The 19,813-nt window shown below is 45.4% G+C and overlaps 2 protein-coding genes across 2 annotated transcripts; both read right to left on the reverse strand.

Annotated features, from left to right (window-relative positions):
• Positions 1-410: 410 nt before the first annotated feature.
• Positions 411-17,602, reverse strand: LOC108575807 (laminin subunit alpha). The gene is made up of 20 exons (XM_017938703.1): positions 17,387-17,602; positions 15,524-15,670; positions 14,136-14,543; positions 13,855-14,068; positions 13,339-13,548; positions 12,989-13,261; positions 12,776-12,913; positions 12,017-12,289; positions 11,077-11,376; positions 10,842-11,000; positions 7,699-10,781; positions 3,382-7,059; positions 2,755-3,292; positions 2,406-2,501; positions 2,126-2,326; positions 1,872-2,038; positions 1,395-1,637; positions 1,149-1,308; positions 834-1,061; positions 411-748 (listed from the first exon to the last, which is right to left on the reverse strand). The coding sequence occupies exons 1-20, from the start codon at positions 17,600-17,602 to the stop codon at positions 480-482; spliced, it is 11,001 nt and encodes a 3,666-aa protein (XP_017794192.1). The 3' UTR covers positions 411-479.
• Positions 17,603-18,584: 982 nt separating this feature from the next.
• Positions 18,585-19,718, reverse strand: LOC108575808 (PQ-loop repeat-containing protein 3). Its single transcript, XM_017938704.1, has 4 exons — positions 19,573-19,718; positions 19,224-19,446; positions 19,022-19,142; positions 18,585-18,931 (listed from the first exon to the last, which is right to left on the reverse strand). The coding sequence occupies exons 1-4, from the start codon at positions 19,716-19,718 to the stop codon at positions 18,798-18,800; spliced, it is 624 nt and encodes a 207-aa protein (XP_017794193.1). The 3' UTR covers positions 18,585-18,797.
• Between the last annotated feature and the right edge of the window lie 95 nt (positions 19,719-19,813).

The raw sequence follows: 19,813 nt of genomic DNA on the forward strand, positions 1-19,813 counted from the left end.
ATCTAGCTTCCACGGTGAAAAACGAAAAGAACGATGATGTTTAGTCTTTTTTTTTTTTTTTTTTTTGTATGTCGAACGAAAGCTTGTACACTTAAAAAAAAAAAAAAAAAATATTTCTTAGAGTATTTCTCAAAAATTCACGTTTAAAAAAAGGCACGTTAGGAATGTTTAACACTTTCCTCGAAAGTCATGAAACGTCGACGGCTATGCCCTGAGATATGGCACTCGATATCTGACGACTCGAAAATTTATCCTCGTTACCAAACAATTTACCTTAGACACTTAAAAATACTAAAAATATACATTTTCGATTAAAAAGGATAAAAAAAAAAGAAATAGAGAGAGAGTGAAATTAACTTAACAGGAGTCTCTTATGAAAAACAAAAGAAAGGTATCGGAAAATTGGCTGGAAAGATCGTCAGAACGATAGGAAAGAATTGCAACGCTCGTGTTAAATGATTTTTAAACGGCGGCCTTGCTTATATCGTTGGACATACGCCAGAGATAACCTGCCCGTAAGCACGTTCCGGGCCCAGAGTGATGGCTTTCATGTTGATGTGTATATTCGTGATACATCCGACGTATTGTGTTTGCGAGGTGCTTCCCCGTAATCTCTTTCCAAGCATCGGGTGACCACCGATAAAGATCGGATGTTTCGACAGAACACCCGCCACGTTCTTCCCACCGATTCCTGGCGCGGCTGCTTTGTGGTCCACCGACAAAAGCACCGCGTTCTTTTGTTTCACAGCTGTGCGAACAAATTTGAAATTTTTATTTCTCGTTCTTACGATATATACTGTACAGCGTCCAACAACGAGAAGAATATACGTTACCTCGAATATTGTGCCAATTACCATCGCATAAAGAATTCAGTTTGGTCGGTTCGAAGGAGGTCTCTATCGAACCCTTCGCCGTTTTAACGAGGAACTTCACGGTTCCGTTGATCATTTCCAAGACTAAATAATCTCGTTTACCGTGAACAGATAGCAAGTGTCCAGATGTTGAACGTGGTTTAATGTCCATTTGAATGTCAACTGTTCTTCCAACGGTGAATTTATCGACTGAAATTTTTGTAGTAGAATTAGAGAGATCATTTTGAAAATTTTCTCCAATATTTGATCGATCGTTTAATCGTATACGCTTTGTACCTGCTCTGAATAAATTGCTACCATTTCCAGGGAAGAAGAATAATCCTGGTTCGACTCGATTCGAGCATGGAATCACACCTACTTTATTTATAGGCTCGCTAACAGGCTGTCCGTTCACCATGAAGTTTCCTAGACATCCGTTGAAGGTGTGATTCATACCCTGAATAATGGATTTTTCGTTAAAAAGGAGAAGAGAAAGAAAATGTTTTTAATACATGCAACAAGAAATATGGATAATTCACTTACGATCATGTTCAGGACTTTGTTGGACATGTCTTGAAGCACTCCGCCAACGTAAAACGGTGGACTGACGCTCATAGTTTCCGTAGGTCCTGGAGAAAATCCGCCAACCGGAGGATTCTCGTCGACGATAAGCTCTCCATAGGTTCCTTGCCTCTTGAACGTCACAAAGTGCCATTGGTTGTCGTTTATTTTCATCTCCTCGACCAGCTGAGCCGGTCCGCTTCCACAATTGAACGTGTAATGAATCTTTCGAGAAGAAGAGGAAGAAGAAAACAGAATATAAAACGGTGTGTACAATCTTTGTAAACTTGTTTACACAGAAAAAGAGAATAACAAAGTTGTTGAAAAGTTTTTTGTTTTGAAACAGACAGACACGCCTGATCTCAAGTATTTCCCTCCCTTTTTTTTTCGTCGTCGAATCAGCGTAGATTATCTCGGAGGGAGAGATAAGAGAACGTAAAATCAGCAATAAGATCACACCTTTCCGTCTCTGACGTACAAAGCGATCATACTCTCGTCGGAAATATCGGACGTGAAGAAAATGATTCCTTCCTCGGCCATCGTTTTCACGTTGATCTGGAAATCATAGTCGTTCCTGTATCTTCCGTTCAACGATCTGTACTCCAATCTGCTGTTTCTCGCCGTACCTGAACCAGAGAAAAAACGTACAACGAATCACGCGTTGAAATCTTGTTCGTGGTTCGCTGGTAGGAGTAAGAGGAAAAATGTGATACCGAATCGCCAGGTATGTTCCAAGTTTGGATCGACAGCTGGATAATAAGGCAACCGACACTGATCCACGTGTAACGGCGTTGTTCTCTGCGTTGAAGTGGTTGGCTCTAAAGTGGTAGTTAATTCATCGTGGTAGTTTCCACGTCCTTCTATGGTAGGCTCGTCCTCGTCTACATCCTTATCCAAATCAACATCGATGATGTCTGACGAAGTTCAAGTAGATTCAAGATTAGATTAGATACACCCGGCCTTCTTTATTATCGTTTATTACAATTTACTCACTAATCTGCGTAGATATTTCAATATTGTCGTCTGGACTTTCTGTGGGCAACAGAGGAGGCGGGATGTCTGTTTCTAGGCCAGGAATAGCTGGTAGAGCTATTACGGTAGATAAATTAGGTTAAAAACACCGTTTTCGTCCGTTTTCAACGAACACGTTCGCTGCCACCGGAAAAATTTACAATCTCAGGCGATACACACTGGACCGCATATGTTGCGTCGATGGCAGTGTGAGCAAAGTGTCTCAAATGTTTAGAATAATCAAAGTAAAACGAATATCGTCGTTGCAGCCCCCTGAAGGAAACATGTCAATCCGGCGTGGCAGTGAACGCGTTAAACGAAAAATACTCACACGGCGGATCACCCAGTTTGCATTTTCCTAAAAGAGCGTGAAGCCTCTCTGTCGTGTTCGCGAAATTAATAATCACTCCGTTCAACGTCGCATCCCCTATGCAACCGACGAACGGCGTCATAGCGCCTGCTGGAGGGATACCAAAGGCGGCTGGTAAACCTCCGATGTACAAACTGCCGTAAGGTATGTTCAACGCAGGTGGTTCTAAGTCAGAGCTGTAATTCTTCGTGTCGTCGATGTCCATTTTCAGAGATTCCCGCGAATGAGTGGCGGTGACTACGTGCCATTCGTTGTCGTTGAACTTGATACCAGCGGAACTTGTTCGTAGCTCTTCGCCCTGACTGTTGAAGACGAGGACACCGTCGATTACAGACAGATAACTGACTACACCCTTCTCGTGGTCGGTTACGTAGAAGATCAGACCGTCGTTCGCTAGGGTCTTGAATTTCAAGTTCACTTGAAGAACGTCAGATACGGAGATATTGTGCCATCTCACGTAACCAGGTGTGCTCTCCTCGAAAGACACCAAGCTGGCGAACTAAACAGAAATATCACAACGATTCGATCATTTTTACGATTAACGGTGTAATTAGAACGACATGATTTTACGTGAAATAGTAGGATTACCCGAACTGGACAACCAGGTACCACGCCAAACGCTTGAATGTTACGCGTCAGGTCGACTATAGTATCTAAAATGACTACATCGTCGATGCAACCTTCGAAACCGTCGTTGCTCACAGGATCGTAAGGATGTCTAGCGTTCGGCGGATATCCTCCGAAGTAAATGTTATCCGAGGACACTAAATTCTTCGTGTTTCCTTCCGCTTTGCTCTTCACGACATCCACACCGTCTACCTTCAGAACGCCCATCTTCTCGAACCTAAGAGCTTCGACGTTGTGCCAGTTTCCGTCGTTGTATCTGTTCGTGGATTTCAGACTGGTCTCTCCTTCTCCTAAGTCGTACTGATAAAGCACGTGGCCGTCCCTCATCTCGAGAGACAGGAACTGTTTACCTTTACCCATTAAGTAGATCAGTCCGTTGTCCGTGAACGTCTTGAAGTTCAATTTAATGCTGAACTTCTTGCTGTCCGGTGAGATCTGCAAGGCTCTCTTGCTCAGAATCGCGTATCCGTGGCTGTCGAATCTGTAACCGGTGCTTGGTTGGAAATTCACCAATTTATCCCTCTGGGCGGCGGTATTTTCGTTATTCTCTCCGTCGACAAAGTTCCAGAAAGACACCGGCGTGTCCTCTCCTATCACGAGCTCCTCCATTTCACCCTCGAACGAGGACGCTGTTACCGCGTTCTGCATGTTGAACGACGGTGGATAACCGCCTACGAATAGCTTCGAGTGTTCTTGATCCAGGTTAAATATCGAATAAGATCCAGGCAAAACGTGTCCTTTCTCGTAAAGTCGATCCTTCCCTTCGCCGATATCCTCGCGAACGATCAGCTTCACGTTTTTACCAGTTCTCTCCACGATTATCTGCCTCCATACGTTATCCGACACGAATTTGTCGTTGATGATCTTCTCGGGTCCTGATCCTAGGTCTATGATAAGCACCGGGTACCCACTTTCGATCAACAGAGACATGAAATCGTGGGTCTTCGAACGCGGTAGCTTCGCGTTCTCCTCGTTTCCTAGATACAGCAAGAAACCGTTGGTTGTGTTCGTTCGGAAGTTGAGCGATATCTTCGTAGACGTAGCCAACAGAGGTAGATTCTCCGGGTTCTTCAACTCGAGCGTGGTGTTTCTGTAGAAAGTCAGCCCGATGTCGAAACGATCCGCCAATTCTCTAGCATTCGAGATCTTGTTCTTCAACGCCTCGATCTTACTCTGCAAATCGTTCCCGTTGCTCTCTATGGACTTTTGGTTCGTGTTCAAGTCGTTCAACAAGTTCGCCATGTTCGGGAGATACTTGTCGATCATGTCCAACTGTTTCTTCGCCTGCGATATGTCGCGGATCGATTCCGAAATGTCCTTCGACAGCCGTTTCGCTTCTTTCAGATCCTCCGGGATTTTATCCACGATCCCGTTCATGTTGTTCACAGAGGATCTCAGCTTCTTCTCCACCTCTATCGCCTCGTTCATCGCCTCCTGAGCCACCGCTGCAGACGGCGATTGCATACTCTCGAGGATCTTGTCGATGTAATCCAACAGATCTCTGTTGCGCGTATTCACACTGGAGATAAAGGCAGCTTCCAGTTGAGCGTTGCTCAAATCCAACTCGGGTTTCCCCATTGTCTTCGACAAAGTGTTATTAGCAGAGTCTAAGAGATGCAAAGACGCGCTTCGCGAATTCGACATCCTCTGTCCGATACCGTCCGACAGCAGGGTCGCGTTGTCTGCTGCGTTACTGGCCTCTAACGCGGCCTCGCGAGCAGCCTCGATCGCGTTTCCAATGTTCCTGTAAGCGGAAACTGCTTTCACAGCGTCGGTGTTCCTCGTGTCGGTCAAAAGACTGTCCAATTCCAACGATCGATTGTAAAGACTGTCAGCGTGGTAGTACGCGTTCTGGACCGGAGATACCAGACCCTCCAGCATCAGTTCGTTCTCCAGAATGGTTCTGTTCACCAGTTCCGTAGAATTGTCTATCACACCTTCTCTCAAAATCTCGAAGTTACGCTCTGCCTCGTCGATATACTGGTTGGCGTTTCTGCTTAACTCTTGTCCAGCGATCAGATCTTCCTTCGCCTCTGCTGTAGCGTTCTTCACGATGTCGAAGTTTCCAGTGTCTGCGGCGATTCGATTCTCTTGATTCAATCTATCCACCGAGCTAGCCAACTCCTGAGCCTTCCAAGTGATCTCGAGGAGATCGTCCAACTTGTCGGACAAGTTTCTGACCTTTCCGCTCAAATGATCGGCGAGATCGGACAGATCGCTGACCGGTATATTGTAGTCGAGCATGGCCGAGACGAGAATGTTGGCCTGATCGGCTTGATCGGTCGCGCGATCTCTGAAATCGATGAAAGACACGTCCTGGATCTTCTTCAGAATTTCCGTAGCCTCTTTCAAAGCATTCTCCACCTTGGCACCTGTGCCTAGCTCGATGTTCAACGCCAAAGATTTCACCTCGTAAATGGTGGTATTAACCAGATCTATCTCTTTCATTACTTCCGCTTCCAGCAAGTTCATATCCTCCAAATTATTCTCCGCGGCGAGTTTCCACTTCACGCTGTCCTCCGCTGTGTAATCTATCTCGCGTTTCTGATTCGACACTTCCGTCTGCAATCTTTTCACTTCCTCCTGAAGCGGTAAGAAGTTCACTCTGCTGGGATCGAGAAGCTTCACCTCGGGATACAAGTCGTTCACGGTGTCGTTGATGAACTTCAATCTCTGATTCGTGAAGTAGCTCTCGGCTACCGTGTTGAACTCATAGAACACAGTGTCCAGTACGCCGGACATCTCGTCCGTGACGTCCAGCAAGTTTCCAGTGCAAGAGTCGCAAGCGAAGCAACCTTGTCCAGGGATCAACACGTTCCTATACGGACAATGGTCGCATTTCTCCCCGATAACGCCCGGTAAACAGCTACACTGTCCCGTAGTGGTGTTGCAGGACACTCCAACGGAGTATCCGATGTTACACTCGCAAGAAGTGCATCCTTCCGTTCCGTAATTCCAATATCCAGCGATACACTGGTCGCATCTGCGTCCAATCACGCCAGGCTTACATCTACATTGTCCAGTTGTCTCGTCGCATTGGCTACTGTTAGAGGCGATTCCACAGTCGCAAGCTCTGCAACCGTCGCAGGTGTCGTAGCCGTAGTGATCGTCCGCGCAACGATCGCATTGTTCTCCGATCACGTTCTCGCGACAGTGACATTGGCCGGAATAACTGTCGCACTTCTCCATTCCACATTCGTCGCAGGTACAGCTGCGACAATCTTTCCTCTGGATAGCATCACCGAAGAAGCCCGGTGCGCACAGGTTGCAAGCTTCTCCGTAAGTGTTGTTCAAGCAGTGCAGACACTGTCCAGTCCTCGAGTCGCAGGAGCCAATCTGATTGGTGTCGATGTTACCGGAGCATTGGCAAGGTTTACAATCGTCGTCTATGGTCTCGGGATTCCCGTAGTAACCGGAAGCGCAGACCTCGCAGCGAGCACCGTAGTAACCGGGAAGACAGTCGCAGCTTATCTTGTTCCCCTCTTCGTTCACCTCGCAACCGGTGGCGAAATTGTTGGACGGCATAGGCAGAGGACAGGCGCAAATCAGACAATCCGTTGGTGTTCCTCCTGTCGCGTTGCCGTAGTAACCTTGTTCGCAGTACTCGCAGTGATCCCCGACTGTACCGTCTTTGCAGTCCTGCGAGAGAGAGAACGATGTAGGAACGGTGAAAGAATTGATCGTATAGGTACCGTTCGAAAAAGAATAACTTTTTTCAAATTGGACCGAAGGACTTGAGATTTTTTAGAAAATTTTGAAAAAAGTGAAGAAAATTGTAAAGGTCGCTTTTTACAACTTTTTTTTATCTGAGATTGTAACGAACATTTTAAAAATACGATTTGTAGATTTATATCAATTATATAATTTTCGTGGAAATTTTAAAAAGTTTCAGTGAAAATCGCACTATTTCACTCCTCTCGGTCTATAACTAATAACTCTGAAGATTCTTACATCTTTCGATGCCTGTCGCTTGTTTCTCCATTTACCGATTTCGACGAAATTTTCTGCATCTGTATAATAGACATAAATTTACAAACCGTATTTTTAAAATTTTCATTACAGGCTCAGACAAAAAAAATGTTGAACAAAAGACGAATTTCAATTTTTCCAAAATTTCTTGTGCACGTCGTTTAGTACACTAATACTAATTTCCCCAAAAAAGCTCAAGTCGTTTGGTCCAATTTCAAAAAGTTATCCTTTTCCGAAGGATACACGATCAATTTCTTCACTCGCTGTATTTCCTCGAAACTAGAAGGATCTATTAAAGTAGATCGTTACCAAACATATTCCAGTTTCGACGTCGCAAGTGTCAGCGTGGCCGTTGCACTCGCAGCGAACACAGTAGCCTCCGTGGAGTCCAGACTCGACTTTGTAGTAACCTGGAGCGCATTCCTCGCAGGAGAGACCTTGATAATTCGGCGGACATTGACACTGTTCGACGCTGCTGGCTGGAACGTGAAACTGAGGCGAATAGATCTCCGTAGTGACGTCTAAAGTCACGTACGACAAGGAAGCTTGTATACTGGGGTCCCAGTAAGTAGCTCTGATAAATATCCCTCGAAGATTCTCGAGAACCACCATCAGCTGTTCCCTCGTGGCGCTCAGACGATTCTGCGTGTAGAAGTTCGCCTCGATCAGTTCCAAGGATGATTCGAAATTCGTGAACGAGGGTGGTTGCTCCTCCGCGTAATAGAAGAGCGTAGTTTCGTCGCCTTGAAGAATCACGTCGGCCGCGCTAACCGCGTTACCAAACGGTCCGGTGCTGTAGTAAACCGTGTAATTGAAGACTCCTCCGTAAGAAGTCAACATCTTCCCCAAATAAGTGTCCGGCGCGACGAAATAGACGACTTTTCCATACGTGTCGTTGTACGTGAGCTCGATTTTAATGCTGGTCTCGTTGAACTCCTGAGGAATCGTCGCCAGGAACGTCATGTTCCCACCCTTCTCGTCGAACACAGTTAAATCCCAGCCGGTTAAATCCGTCACGTGAGTCCTGTAGAGATTCGCAGACGCGCATCTGCTGGTCTTCCCGAAGCAGAAACACTTGGTACAGCCTTCCTCGTTGTTCTCCTGGATGTTGAAGGTGCCTTCTTTGCACACGTCGCAGGCCAATCCTTGAACGTTCGCCTTGCAGAAGCATTCGGCCGTGTACTGGTCGCAGATATCCGCGGTGGTTCCTCTCACGTCGCAGTCGCACTTCTCGCAGTGCGGGAACTGAGAGTAGCCTGGACGACACTTGTCGCACTGTCTGCCTACGACGTTCTCCTTGCACCTGCAGCTACCGTTCAGAAGATCGCACTGCATGTCTCCGTTGATCACTCCCGCGGGAGAGCAGTTGCACTCCTCGCAGCCGATTATCGGATGGAATCCGTAAGTTCCAACCTCGCACTGGTCGCAACGTTCGCCGGTGACTCTCGAAGGACAGATACAGGCGCCTGTTCCCGGCTCGCAGAGAGCTGTGCTTGGACAGTTGCACGGTCTGCAATTGGGGAAACCGTAGAATCCCGTCTTACAGATCTCGCAACGTCTCCCGATGATGTTGGGCTTGCACGGACAATTCCCGCCGAATTTCTCGCACTCGAAGCTTATCGTGCCGTCGATGTCGCAGTTGCAAGGCAACGCGCGATTGTTGTAGTTGGAGGTTAGAGAGAATATCGAGTCGCGACAGAAACCGTCGTCGGTGATGTTGATGTGGAAATGATTGTAGCCGCACTTCTTGATGAACTCTTTCGTCTGATCGAACTGGATCTTCTTCAGGATCTTCTCGTTGTACTGCTCCGTTGGGATAACCAGGATGTAGTCCAGCCAGATACCGTTACCGCTGCTCTCCTTGAAGGTGATCATGAAGTTCTCGATCAGCTGGAACCTGATGTTGCCGTCGGTCTGTTTCACCACGCTGCGACAACCGCTGTTGCTTGGACAGTGGGGAACGGACATCTTTGCTTCGTAGAATTTACCGTTCTGCACTAGAACGTCGAGCTCGTACTCTGGGTAGTCCGGTTGATAGTACTGCACGACGAAGATGTAGTCCCCAGGCTGTGGGACCTTTGCGTGGATATCTACCATGGTGTCCGTGTCGTCCAGATAGATCAACTTCGTCCCGTTGTCGTAGATACCGAAAGGCCTGTTCTCGGATTCAGGAATCGTGCTGTTGCTTTCGAACTCGATCTTCTTCGCGTCTGCTGCTCCGGGGAATTGACCTTTCACGCATTTTCCGTCTTTCCTCACGCATATAGATTTCGGTTTCACGTAGTCCAAGGACCACTGATGATAAGGAATAGCGACGACTGAGTCGATCGCGACGTTCGAACCTGGTTCCCCGGTTAGAATCAAACTGATGTAATTACTGTGAAAATTCATCGCGGCTACTCTGTCGTAGGTATCGGTGACCACCTGTCTGCAAACGCTGGTGTACTTGCAAGGATACAGAGTAGCCTTTCCTCTGCCAACGGTGTTAGCCTCTATGAGCAGGGTAGACGTGGTGTTCTCATTTTTAGGCGTAACATACGTCACTAGCAAGACATGCGGTTCTGGCTTGGCAATTCTTAGATCGAAATGTATCTTTCCCTGCGCGTCGTTGATCAACGGAACCTCGTCTCTGTCGATTTCACGCAGGATATCTCTGTCGGTGAAATACTCGGTCAACGGAATTCTCACGTTGTTCTCGTTGAGGAATCCGCCAGCTCCGCGAACAGAGTCGAACCTCATCAAATTAGGATAACCGTAGTGTCTGCAGAGTCCTTTGTAGCCAACCTCGCAGGGAATATTCACGTCCTGTGTCAAGATCGTTGCTTCGTAATATTCAGCTGGTAGTAGAACGAAGTAGTCGAGGAACAGGCTCTTCTTCGTAGTGATACTAATCGACCATAATCCGGGATTCATCACCATAGGCGAAGGCAGGTTACCCTGAGCTCCTGCTACAGTCACGAACGACGGTTTCACGGTCGGCTTGAAGATCACCTTGAATTGTTGTTGCACCTCGGACGGATTCTCCGGAGTAATGGTGATCGTGCCGAGAATAGGCTCGTTGTTCGGATTCACATATTTCAGAACCATTCGGTACAAGGACGATTTCTGTATGTAAACGTCGAGGACGATCTCGTCCTGAAGAGCAGAGAAAACAGCGTATCCTTTCCAACTGTATCCAGGAAAGTGTTCCTCCGTGAAACCGTAACGAACAGGACTGTTGCTAGGCGTTCGGCCGTCTTCTGCCTCGTATTGGAACTGATGAAGCGTCGGGAAATAGTGAGTTTTCAAGGGTTGCTTGCAGGTGAGACCGGTGACTCGTGGCTGACAAGGACATTGTCCCGTTAGCTTGTCGCACACGGAACTCACTGAACCGCCGATGTCGCAGGCGCAATCTGAGGAGGAACACTCGTGTAACTTACCGAAAGAAATTTGCTCACCGACGATCTATCTACCTGTACAACCGAAGAAATTGCTCTCTTGAAGATTGTACGTCCCGTCCACGCACTGGTTGCAACTTCTGTCCGACACTCCGGGTTTGCAGATACACTGGCCGGTCTTTGTGTCGCATTCACCGATGTTTCCGATCACGCCAGGTATGTTACACTGGCACTCTTCGAAGGGAGAATCGAGAAATACCGTGCAGCTATAGATTCGGTGTATCGTTGAGATTTACCTGCGTGAACTTACCTTCGCAACCGTAAGGATTGTAAGACTGCAAGTTCCAATAGAGCGGCTTACACTCGTTGCATATTCTTCCCTCGACGCGATCCTTGCATTGACAGAGTTCACCGGCTGGCAGGGTGCCGCAGCCTTGAAAGGTCTCGAGGATACCTGCCGGGTCGCAGTTGCATCCCTCGCAAGTGGGGAAGTTGTAAAAGCCCTCTTTGCACTGGTTGCACGTGAACCCGTCGAAATTCTCCCGGCACTGACATTTGCCCTCCGCGTCGCAGGACGCGCCGATCGAGCCGTGGCTGTCGCAGTTGCAGGCTGAACGATCGCAGGGTTTTTCACAATTTTTGTTAGACAGAATTGTTGACACATTCGCGGCGGGAGACGTGGTCCTGCGTCGTTTCCAAGTCTTTAGCTGAATACGGGCAACGTGGTCCTACGTGATTTCAAAATTGGGGGCAGAACCTTGCTGTACTCAATTTCTGTTAAATTTACCAAGGAGCAATCTATCGGCCAATTTTTAGACAGTATTAAGCTTTGCGTTGCAAGTTCAGCTACAGACTTTTGGAAATGATACGCCGTATTCAGCTAAACGTTTTGTCCGGTTATCGTCCGTCGCGAAAGTTAATAACAGAGGAGTTACAGGAAGTCGTAAATTTCGAACGACCCGACTGAATAGAGAAAAGGTGGCCAAAAAGATGATCGACCATAAGTCTACTATGTCCACGTAAAAAGGTGGAGCTTGCACCTGTCCTCAATATCGGTCTAACAATAAGGAGTAGAACCTTTTGGACGGTGAAAATTCTACCTCAACCATTAGCGCATATATCTTGCCGGCAAACCCAGAATTAACCAGCATTCCTAGGCTAGGCTATTTGAACGAGAGTGGGAGGGGAAAATACTATAATATCCGCGACTCAGCTTGGATGCAGTTAGTTATAAATAGAGAATCTCGTACCTATGCATTCTGGATACATATAATAACCAGGGCTGCATTGGTTGCACGTCCTAGCAGCGAAATTACTCAGGCAAGAGCATTTTCCTGTCGCGTCGCAGCTCACTGTCGACGAGCCTATCGTGCTGCAATTGCACGGTTTGCAATTAGGGTATCCGTAGTATCCGCTGATGCATTGGTCGCATCTTGGCCCGCCGTATCCTTCCTTGCACAGGCACACTCCGTTCGATTTGTCGCAAACTCCTGGCTCCGTTCCGCGTGTGTCACAGTTGCAGACTTCAAAGTTACGTTGACGATTTTTGAAAATTAGTTAAAAAAATAACGAATAATCTATTCTTAACCCTTTGCGGTCCGAGTAGTCCAGGTTCAATATTTCAGCGTAATATTAGTTAATAAATATTGTATTATAAAATATTGACTCTTTGAGCGTTTCGGTCGGCGTCACACTGACGTGACTTCACTTTTTGCCTTTTTTGGCTGTAAAATTGAACATAAGTGATTGGTATTCGACGTATTTTTCTCAAAAAGTGTATCGTAATTACACTCTGAAGACTGAGCGAAAGACTGAGTTTTTCAGCGAAATGTGCGGACGTGAAAGTGTCAAACTTTAGTATAACATTAATGCACAAAGCAATGCTTTGTTATCGTCTATAATTTATAATTCATCGTTACACGATACTCGAAGGCACAAATTCGAGTCTGCCTCGACACAGGACCGCAAAGGTTCAAATATCATCCTATGAACTTCTTTAAAATGCTCACAAGTGCACTTAGGGTACTTGTAGTAGCCATCCTCGCAAATATCGCAGGTTCTCCCTCCGTAGTTGTTCTTGCAGGTGCAGTTTCCGGTGACCACGTCGCATTTTTCGGAAAGGGAGCCCAAATGATTGCACTCGCAAGCTACGAATTTCAACAATAATAAAAAACAATTTTTCCATATTTTCGAAGGATTCGGTTAAAAGTCGCATCGCTCACGTAAACATCGAGGAAAGTCGTAGTATCCCTCTGCGCACAGGTCGCAGTAGTGACCCGCATAGTTGGACTTGCAAGGGCAAGAGCCATCGATCGCCTCGCAGTGATCGCCGTCCGTTCCGTTTCTGTGACACTGACACGGGACACATTTCGGGAATCCGTAGTATCCGAAGCTGCAACTGTCGCAGTCGGGCGCGGTGTACTCCTTTCGGCACTCGCATTTTCCGCTCGCATCCGCGCAATTTCCGGTCGAGTAGAACCAGTCACAGTCACACGCTGTGGGAGAGAGCGGAGAATTTTTTGGACGATATCTGGTGGAAATGAGGAAGAATGTGTGTGTAAGGGAAACTCACGTTGGCATACGTCTGTCGCGTTCAAAGGCTTGTCTCGAGGTCTGTAGAACTTTTCTTTGCAACGATTGCAGTTGATTCCTTCGGTGTTGTGCCTGCAGTTCATGCACACGCCACCACCTTCGTAGTTGCCGTGGATGTCCAGGGACAAGTGCTTCTCGTCCACTTCCGGATCGTAGCCGCACTCGTCCGTGTGGCCGAAACAGTTGCAAGCTGAGCGGAAGAATTTTTTATTTAATAGAACGTCCTCAAATTAGGTCGTCCTCGTAAGTTCGTGTCGAATTTCTATAATTTAGTTAGAATTTTAAATTCATTTGGTTCATTTATATTTGTAATAGTTCATTTTTTAATTTGAGAGAAAAATTGTAAGCGCCTTCTCATTTCACAAGTTTCTGCTTATTCTTTTTGGCGAGACCGTTATATCGTCGCTGTAGAATTTCCTTGGATCTTCGTTGAAATAAAAACTTACGGGAGGACCTAATGCATAAGAAGACGAGATTGTCGAAGAATGATTCTTACGTTCACAGGTGAATTTTTTAAACGCAGTGGACTGTCGCCACTTCTTCTGCTCGAAGCCTTTGCAACAAGTCGCGCACTGAGGTCCGCATGTGTTGTGTTGACACTTGCACACGAGTTTCTTCGGCAACTTTGGATCGAGTATGTCGCATGTGTCCGCGTGGCCATTGCACATGCATCGACCACCGATACTGATATCTTTGATCGAATAAAAGTACTGGAAAGAACAATTTGAACGATTTGAACAATTGTACCCTCTCTGTCTTCGTTTCAAAGACACTTACTCTCCTGGTAACGGTAGGATCCTCTTGTACCAAGGACATCAAATGTCCGAGCAAATTCTTCGTCCTCAGGAAACGGAAACGAACGTTCGTAGCTCTGGTCCATTCTTGCAAAAGCGTAGAATTGAAGTAATTCTTCGCTGATGGACGATTGTTCAGAATTGAAATCGGTATTTCTCCACCCTCCAACGGCACAATCTGAGAGTACTCCAGCGTGCAGATCACGCTGTCGTCTCTGGTGATTGGCTTGTAACTGTCCACACCGAAGAAACTTAAACAATCGCTGGCTGTGTCGGAGAAATATTGCCAAGCAGACCAGGTCTTGCCGTAATCTTTCGATTTCTCGAGCGCCCAAACTGCAGGTCTCGGAGAGTTCGCCATTTTTACGTACACGTACGCCACGTGAAACTCCTGCGAAAGAAATTTTCTCTCTTCTCTTCTCTCTTTCCTATTTTTTTGTAAAGCTAGGATAATTTAGGAGAATTTGCAATAATTTGCAAAATAAGTGTCCACTTTCAGGACGAAAGGTGGAGAGCTAATTAAAATTGTCGTTGTTTCCTGGAGCAGAGGATTTGATTTCGTGTTCGCGTGGGACTTGCTTTTCCAGAGCGTGTAAAATGCGGCGAGGTCGAGAGAAAAAGCGAGGACTGAGGAACACATGTGTCGTTGTTGGTCTTTGCGGAGCATTACGATCGTGCCTTCCACCGAAATTCCCGGGCACACGTGGTCGAGAGGAGCGCGTACGATAGAAAGAGGACGTTTGAGAGCGGCGTAAATGAGTCCTTCTTAGAAGCTGTTTAGCGAAAAGACAATAACCCCTGGGGCTGCAAACGTGAATGTGCATTAACCGTTTCGTGTCTGTTTAGTCACTTATATACAGTTAGTTGCTCAGTTTCAGAATCGCTAGAGACACTTTCGATCTTACTTTTTTCACGATTCTGAAGAAAAATCAGGGAATTTCTTTCTTTAATTAATTCGTAAGAAGGAATATCTATGCGCTGGTTATGTCCATTTACCCCAATCCCTAAAACTCGTGTTTTCTATTGTCCTCCGGAAGTAATGCGAAGATAATTCTTTCCCGCTTTGCAGGAAAACGCCTACCGCGTGATAAAGCAATTCGTTACAGATAAAATACTTATTCCACAGTCCCGTTGTTTCCTGCACGCTGTCAATTCTCTCTTTCGACACTCTTATTTCGCACTGTTTCGCTACTAGATCCAACCGAATATAGACAAATTTGCCAAGTACCTCTTTGTCTTTCTCCGAGAATCACCTTCGAATTTTATTTCTCATCGATCCAACGAAATATAGACAAATTTGGGGATCATTTATTTCTCAGAGGATCACCTTCCAAGTATCTGTTTCGCAAACTTTTTTTCGCGACAACTTACTTGTCCAAGATTAATCGTCAGAATCACTTCGTTGTACTTGACTCCTCTGGACAGAGGCGGCGATTGCCACCAGGTTTCCATTCCATCGACCGCATACTCCGGCGGATGCCTCTTTTCCGGGTTGTCCGCGTCGCAGTAATCGCATACCTGTGTACACGTATCGTCCACATATTATATTTCACTCCCTCAGATTCTATCGAAGAGAAGGAGGAGGAGGAAAGGCATTCAAAACGAAAGAAGCATTGTGACCTAAATAGAACGAGTTCAATCCTCGTTACCAATTTCTAATCGTTACCACATATTCAGTCTATGTTCACATCTATCGATATCCAGTTCAACGACCTAATCTCTGAAATTTCAACGATAAAAACAAATCCTACAATCCTAACCAAGATTTCCAAAAACGTGAATAAATACGCGCGGAGTTTGCAAGAAGGTTCCTACGTAGAAATTGGACGAGGATTTCTTCTTTTTCTTCTTTTTTCAAGAATCTTTGTGGGACACTCGTGTCAGTTCGACCGCACGGAATTTGAAAAGACAAGATGGTCAAGTGTTATCGAGAGGTCACCCTTATCGTGAGCTGCTTATCGGCCCACTCACTTCTCTAGTCTACATGGCGTTTTCTTTCGCCCGTATAAATAGATACACGTAACGCGGTACAATCGTGTGGCCATTGACCATTCCTGGGGGAACCTCGATTTATGAATCGTCCAATAATTATCGATCATAGGCTCTCTAATCATAGGCTCTCTAATCGGAAAAAGAAGACGAAATGCGGTTAATAAAATATCAAAGGATCTTCTCGAGTGTTGCACGAAATCGGTCGTCTAATTTATTACTTCCGGTTTGATTAAGAGGACCCGGTTCTGCGATACACTACCGAGAAACACGAGTATTGTACCCATTTCTTTTTAACGTCTCGTTCGAATATTTGACCATTTGACGGAGGGAAATCAACGTCGTTTTTCGATCAAAAGCTATTCTAATCTGGACTGAATTTAGCGGAAGGAGGGCTTGAAATATTTTCTCACGTCAATGTCTAAGGGTAATTTTCGATGAATAGGACTACTACAATTATCTTCTCGGATTACCACGACAATCTACATATAACATTACTCGCGTACCGAGAAACTTTGCTTCGTCGTCGGAAGGGAGATTAAATACCGATAGAACGAAATTCGATCGAACGTTGGACGAATTGCATTGGTGATTTCAACGGGGAAATAATTGAATCGAGACACATGGCTCGAATTCGTTCGTTGTTACTATTAGCTGGTCGATTAATGAAAGGCGTTCTTTTACGTACGACTTCATTCACGCTTCTTCGTATAAACGATTACTATCGTCTTCCCTTATCTCTGTTCCAACAGCGACACTATTATGTATTAACTCGAACAAATTCATCGAACGATTGAACAAATTGTTAGGAATAAATCACAAAATGACTGAATTTCGTTTTTTCACTCTCTACACCGAGAGAGAAGGAAAGGAAGTCGTATGTACAAGTTGAGTAAGCGGTCGGTTTGTCCGGAGATTGATAAACTCTTGGACTGAAAGGACCAAATATACATAGATAAAAATTGGTTCGAGACCGTCTATTCGAAAAACGTCGTTCTCCGATAAAAAGCATCGGAATAATCTTCGAAAGCTACAGTTACAAAACACCGAATCCGAAATTTCGCCCTTATATTCGACCGATCTATCATTCACTGAAGAATCACTGAAGAATATCAATTCCACGAGGCTGAAACCACAAAAAGGAGTAAAACCGCGGATCGGGGGGAGAGGCAAGGAAGAAAATCTACACACACAGACACAGGGATGATCTAAAATAAAAGGTAACGCATCGGTGTATATACCAACCTGACCCTGTATCAGATTAATGTCCTCGTGTTGATCGGCGTTCGCGCCTACCAGCTTGCAGTAAAGTTCCGGTCCGGGGGTGTCTACGCCACACGTGGCCGACGCGATGATCTCCTTGCCCTCGGCTAAATTAAAATACGGCGGCGTCAGGATCTCGTTTCTCGTCTGATGGACCAACAAGCTGGCCAACGAGCCGAGTAGCAACCACCTCGCCATCCTGACAGTGGAGAGATCGGGCCCGCCACCGTCCTCGGCACTTCCTTCTTCCTCCTCTTCTTCTTCTTCGTCCTTTAACCACGACGACGTGTGTGCCTTCTTCTCTCGAAAACTATCGTTTCTCTCTTTCTCTCTCTTTCTGTGTCTCTCCCTCGCTCCGTTTCTCTCCTTGGGAGAATGCGGCGAGAGAGACGCGTTAAGATGTTGATGATGCCTGAGCGGCTACTCGGTGTAGACTGACAGGCCGGAGGTCATCGAGGACCGGCAGCCTGTGGTAGAGGGGCAGTGGGGGTGGTCTGCGAGCTCTAGAAGGATGATCCACACACTTCCACACCATATGCTATTCCGTACCCCTACGCACACACACACACACACACACGTGTAGAGAGTGCATGCACGATAGAAACCACCATTGTCTGCTCTCCTCTTTCTTTCGACATCTTCCGAGCACACTCGGTCTCACCGCTCTCTGCCACCACTATTCGCGAACAGACGAATTCGAGCGAGAGCCGCGCGGTAGTGTTTCTCGAACGCATTTTTCCTGGTACGGGACGTAGCTTCTTTCTCTCCCGCTCGTTTTTCGTTGAACCTTCGCTTTTTGCTAATTTCAATTTTTCGCTGTTTTCGCCGTGATAGGCGCTAATCGAGCCTTCGTAGGGTACAATGAGAAAATACAGCGAAACGAGGAGAAATTTGTCACGTACCGCTCGATAAGAAGGTCCAGTACGGGGTACCATTGAAACGTCTAAAAATAGGAAAGTCCTGAAAAAACGACGATTGTTGGGAAAGTATCTGAGTACTCGACGACATTGGTCCTCTTCGAGGAATTTTATTTGTGTAATGGGAGATATCTGCCGCGGGAAGAGAAACGACACATGATTCAGGGGGAAGTTATGAATGGAGTGTTCGGTTCGAGTTTAATCTGTAATCAGTTTTTATTCGGTACGAGTATTCCTTTACATATATTCACGTGTGTGTGTGTATATATATATAAACTCTCGTTGTTTCTTCTGGAACAATTACTCAACTGCGTTCGTAAGCTTAAGTGTAGAGTTTAACTAGTGTAACGCGGTTATTGCACGGTATTGCACGTTCTTCTTCATTTCTTCGTCGATTAAGTAGCAAGCGGGAAAATCCAACGGCATGTGAATTTGACTAGATCCGTATCGTGGCACTGAGTCGTGTTTGAGCTTGTTTAATCTTGCTTCACCCGGTTCCATCTGTAGTAAATTGCGGAGAACATGATGCTCGAGCTGAGGATCACGGAGATACTGAAATTTCCTAGTAGCAACCTGTCCGCCGAGTCCATCCATATAGTAAATACTCTCGCTACAAATGAAAATGTATATATATATTTTTTACTAGAAAATTTTCAACGTTCGTTCGGTATCTCTTTTTTCCTTTTTACCGATCACTTACTTAAATTAGTGAACGCAGAGATAAACCAGGTAATTGGCGACACTGTGTCCGCGTTTTTCGCTCGAAATATTGCTACCAATTGAACTACTTTACTCGAGAACGAAATAGGTGTACACAACGGCTATAAATCGTGGAACGATAAATAATTATTGTAGAGTCAATAGTAGGTATTTTTAATTGATTGTTCGTTTGGTCAACTAACCGCTAAAATTGTAAGAGCAGCTTTTGGAATTAGTTGCATGGCAAATGAGATACTTAGAAGAAAGTAGAATACTGAAAGTAGAATGGAGAATGTGTTTATTTTATTTAAGTACTTCAGAACCAGGAAGATTAAAACATATTCCTGCAGTAGAATGATAGGGTACTCCAAATAAGACAGTAGTGAGTAACCATTTGTGTAATTATAACTAGTCATCACAGTATAGCTGGAAGAAACGTAAATTGTTGGTTAAATTTATTTATGAAAAATGTTGAAATTTTTGGAAAATGTATATTTTTCGGACTGAAATCGAAACGAAGGAATTTTTGATGAAATAGAAGATTGAACTTACCTTGTCAGTTCTAGCAACAGACCTACAACTGAAATTTGATCTGCTGATTTGGCAGTCAGCAAATTCAAAATTTGGGGAATTTTTAATATAAAACACATGCCTATTGTTACAAGGCTCAAAAAATTTGCTAATTGTTGAAGTAACATTTCTTTTTCGATTATTTTTACCTTACTCTTCTACCTGCAATATATTATACCACTGTTACAACTTCAGTTGTACTTTCAAATTTTTTTTTTTCATT

This window comes from Habropoda laboriosa, unplaced genomic scaffold (assembly GCF_001263275.1).
Source record: "Habropoda laboriosa isolate 0110345459 unplaced genomic scaffold, ASM126327v1 scaffold243, whole genome shotgun sequence".
NCBI classification, from domain to species: Eukaryota; Metazoa; Arthropoda; class Insecta; order Hymenoptera; family Apidae; genus Habropoda; species Habropoda laboriosa.

Bases quoted from the DNA above. Each gene is read 5' to 3' on its own strand.
- LOC108575807 (XM_017938703.1), bottom strand. From the start codon at position 17,602: ATGGCGAGGTGGTTGCTACTCGGCTCGTTGGCCAGCTTGTTGGTCCAT. The intron at 11,377-12,016 runs GTACGAGATTCT...GCGATCGTTCAG, and splicing joins TATGTATCCAGAATGCATAG to CCTGCAACTGCGACAGCCAC. The intron at 11,001-11,076 runs GTAAGTTCACGC...CTCCCTTCGAAG, and splicing joins CAATCCTTACGGTTGCGAAG to AGTGCCAGTGTAACATACCT.
- LOC108575808 (XM_017938704.1), bottom strand. From the start codon at position 19,718: ATGTTACTTCAACAATTAGCAAATTTTTTGAGCCTTGTAACAATAGGC. The intron at 19,447-19,572 runs GTAAGTTCAATC...CGTTTCTTCCAG, and splicing joins CTGTTGCTAGAACTGACAAG to CTATACTGTGATGACTAGTT. The intron at 19,143-19,223 runs GTTAGTTGACCA...CACGATTTATAG, and splicing joins CTGCTCTTACAATTTTAGCG to CCGTTGTGTACACCTATTTC.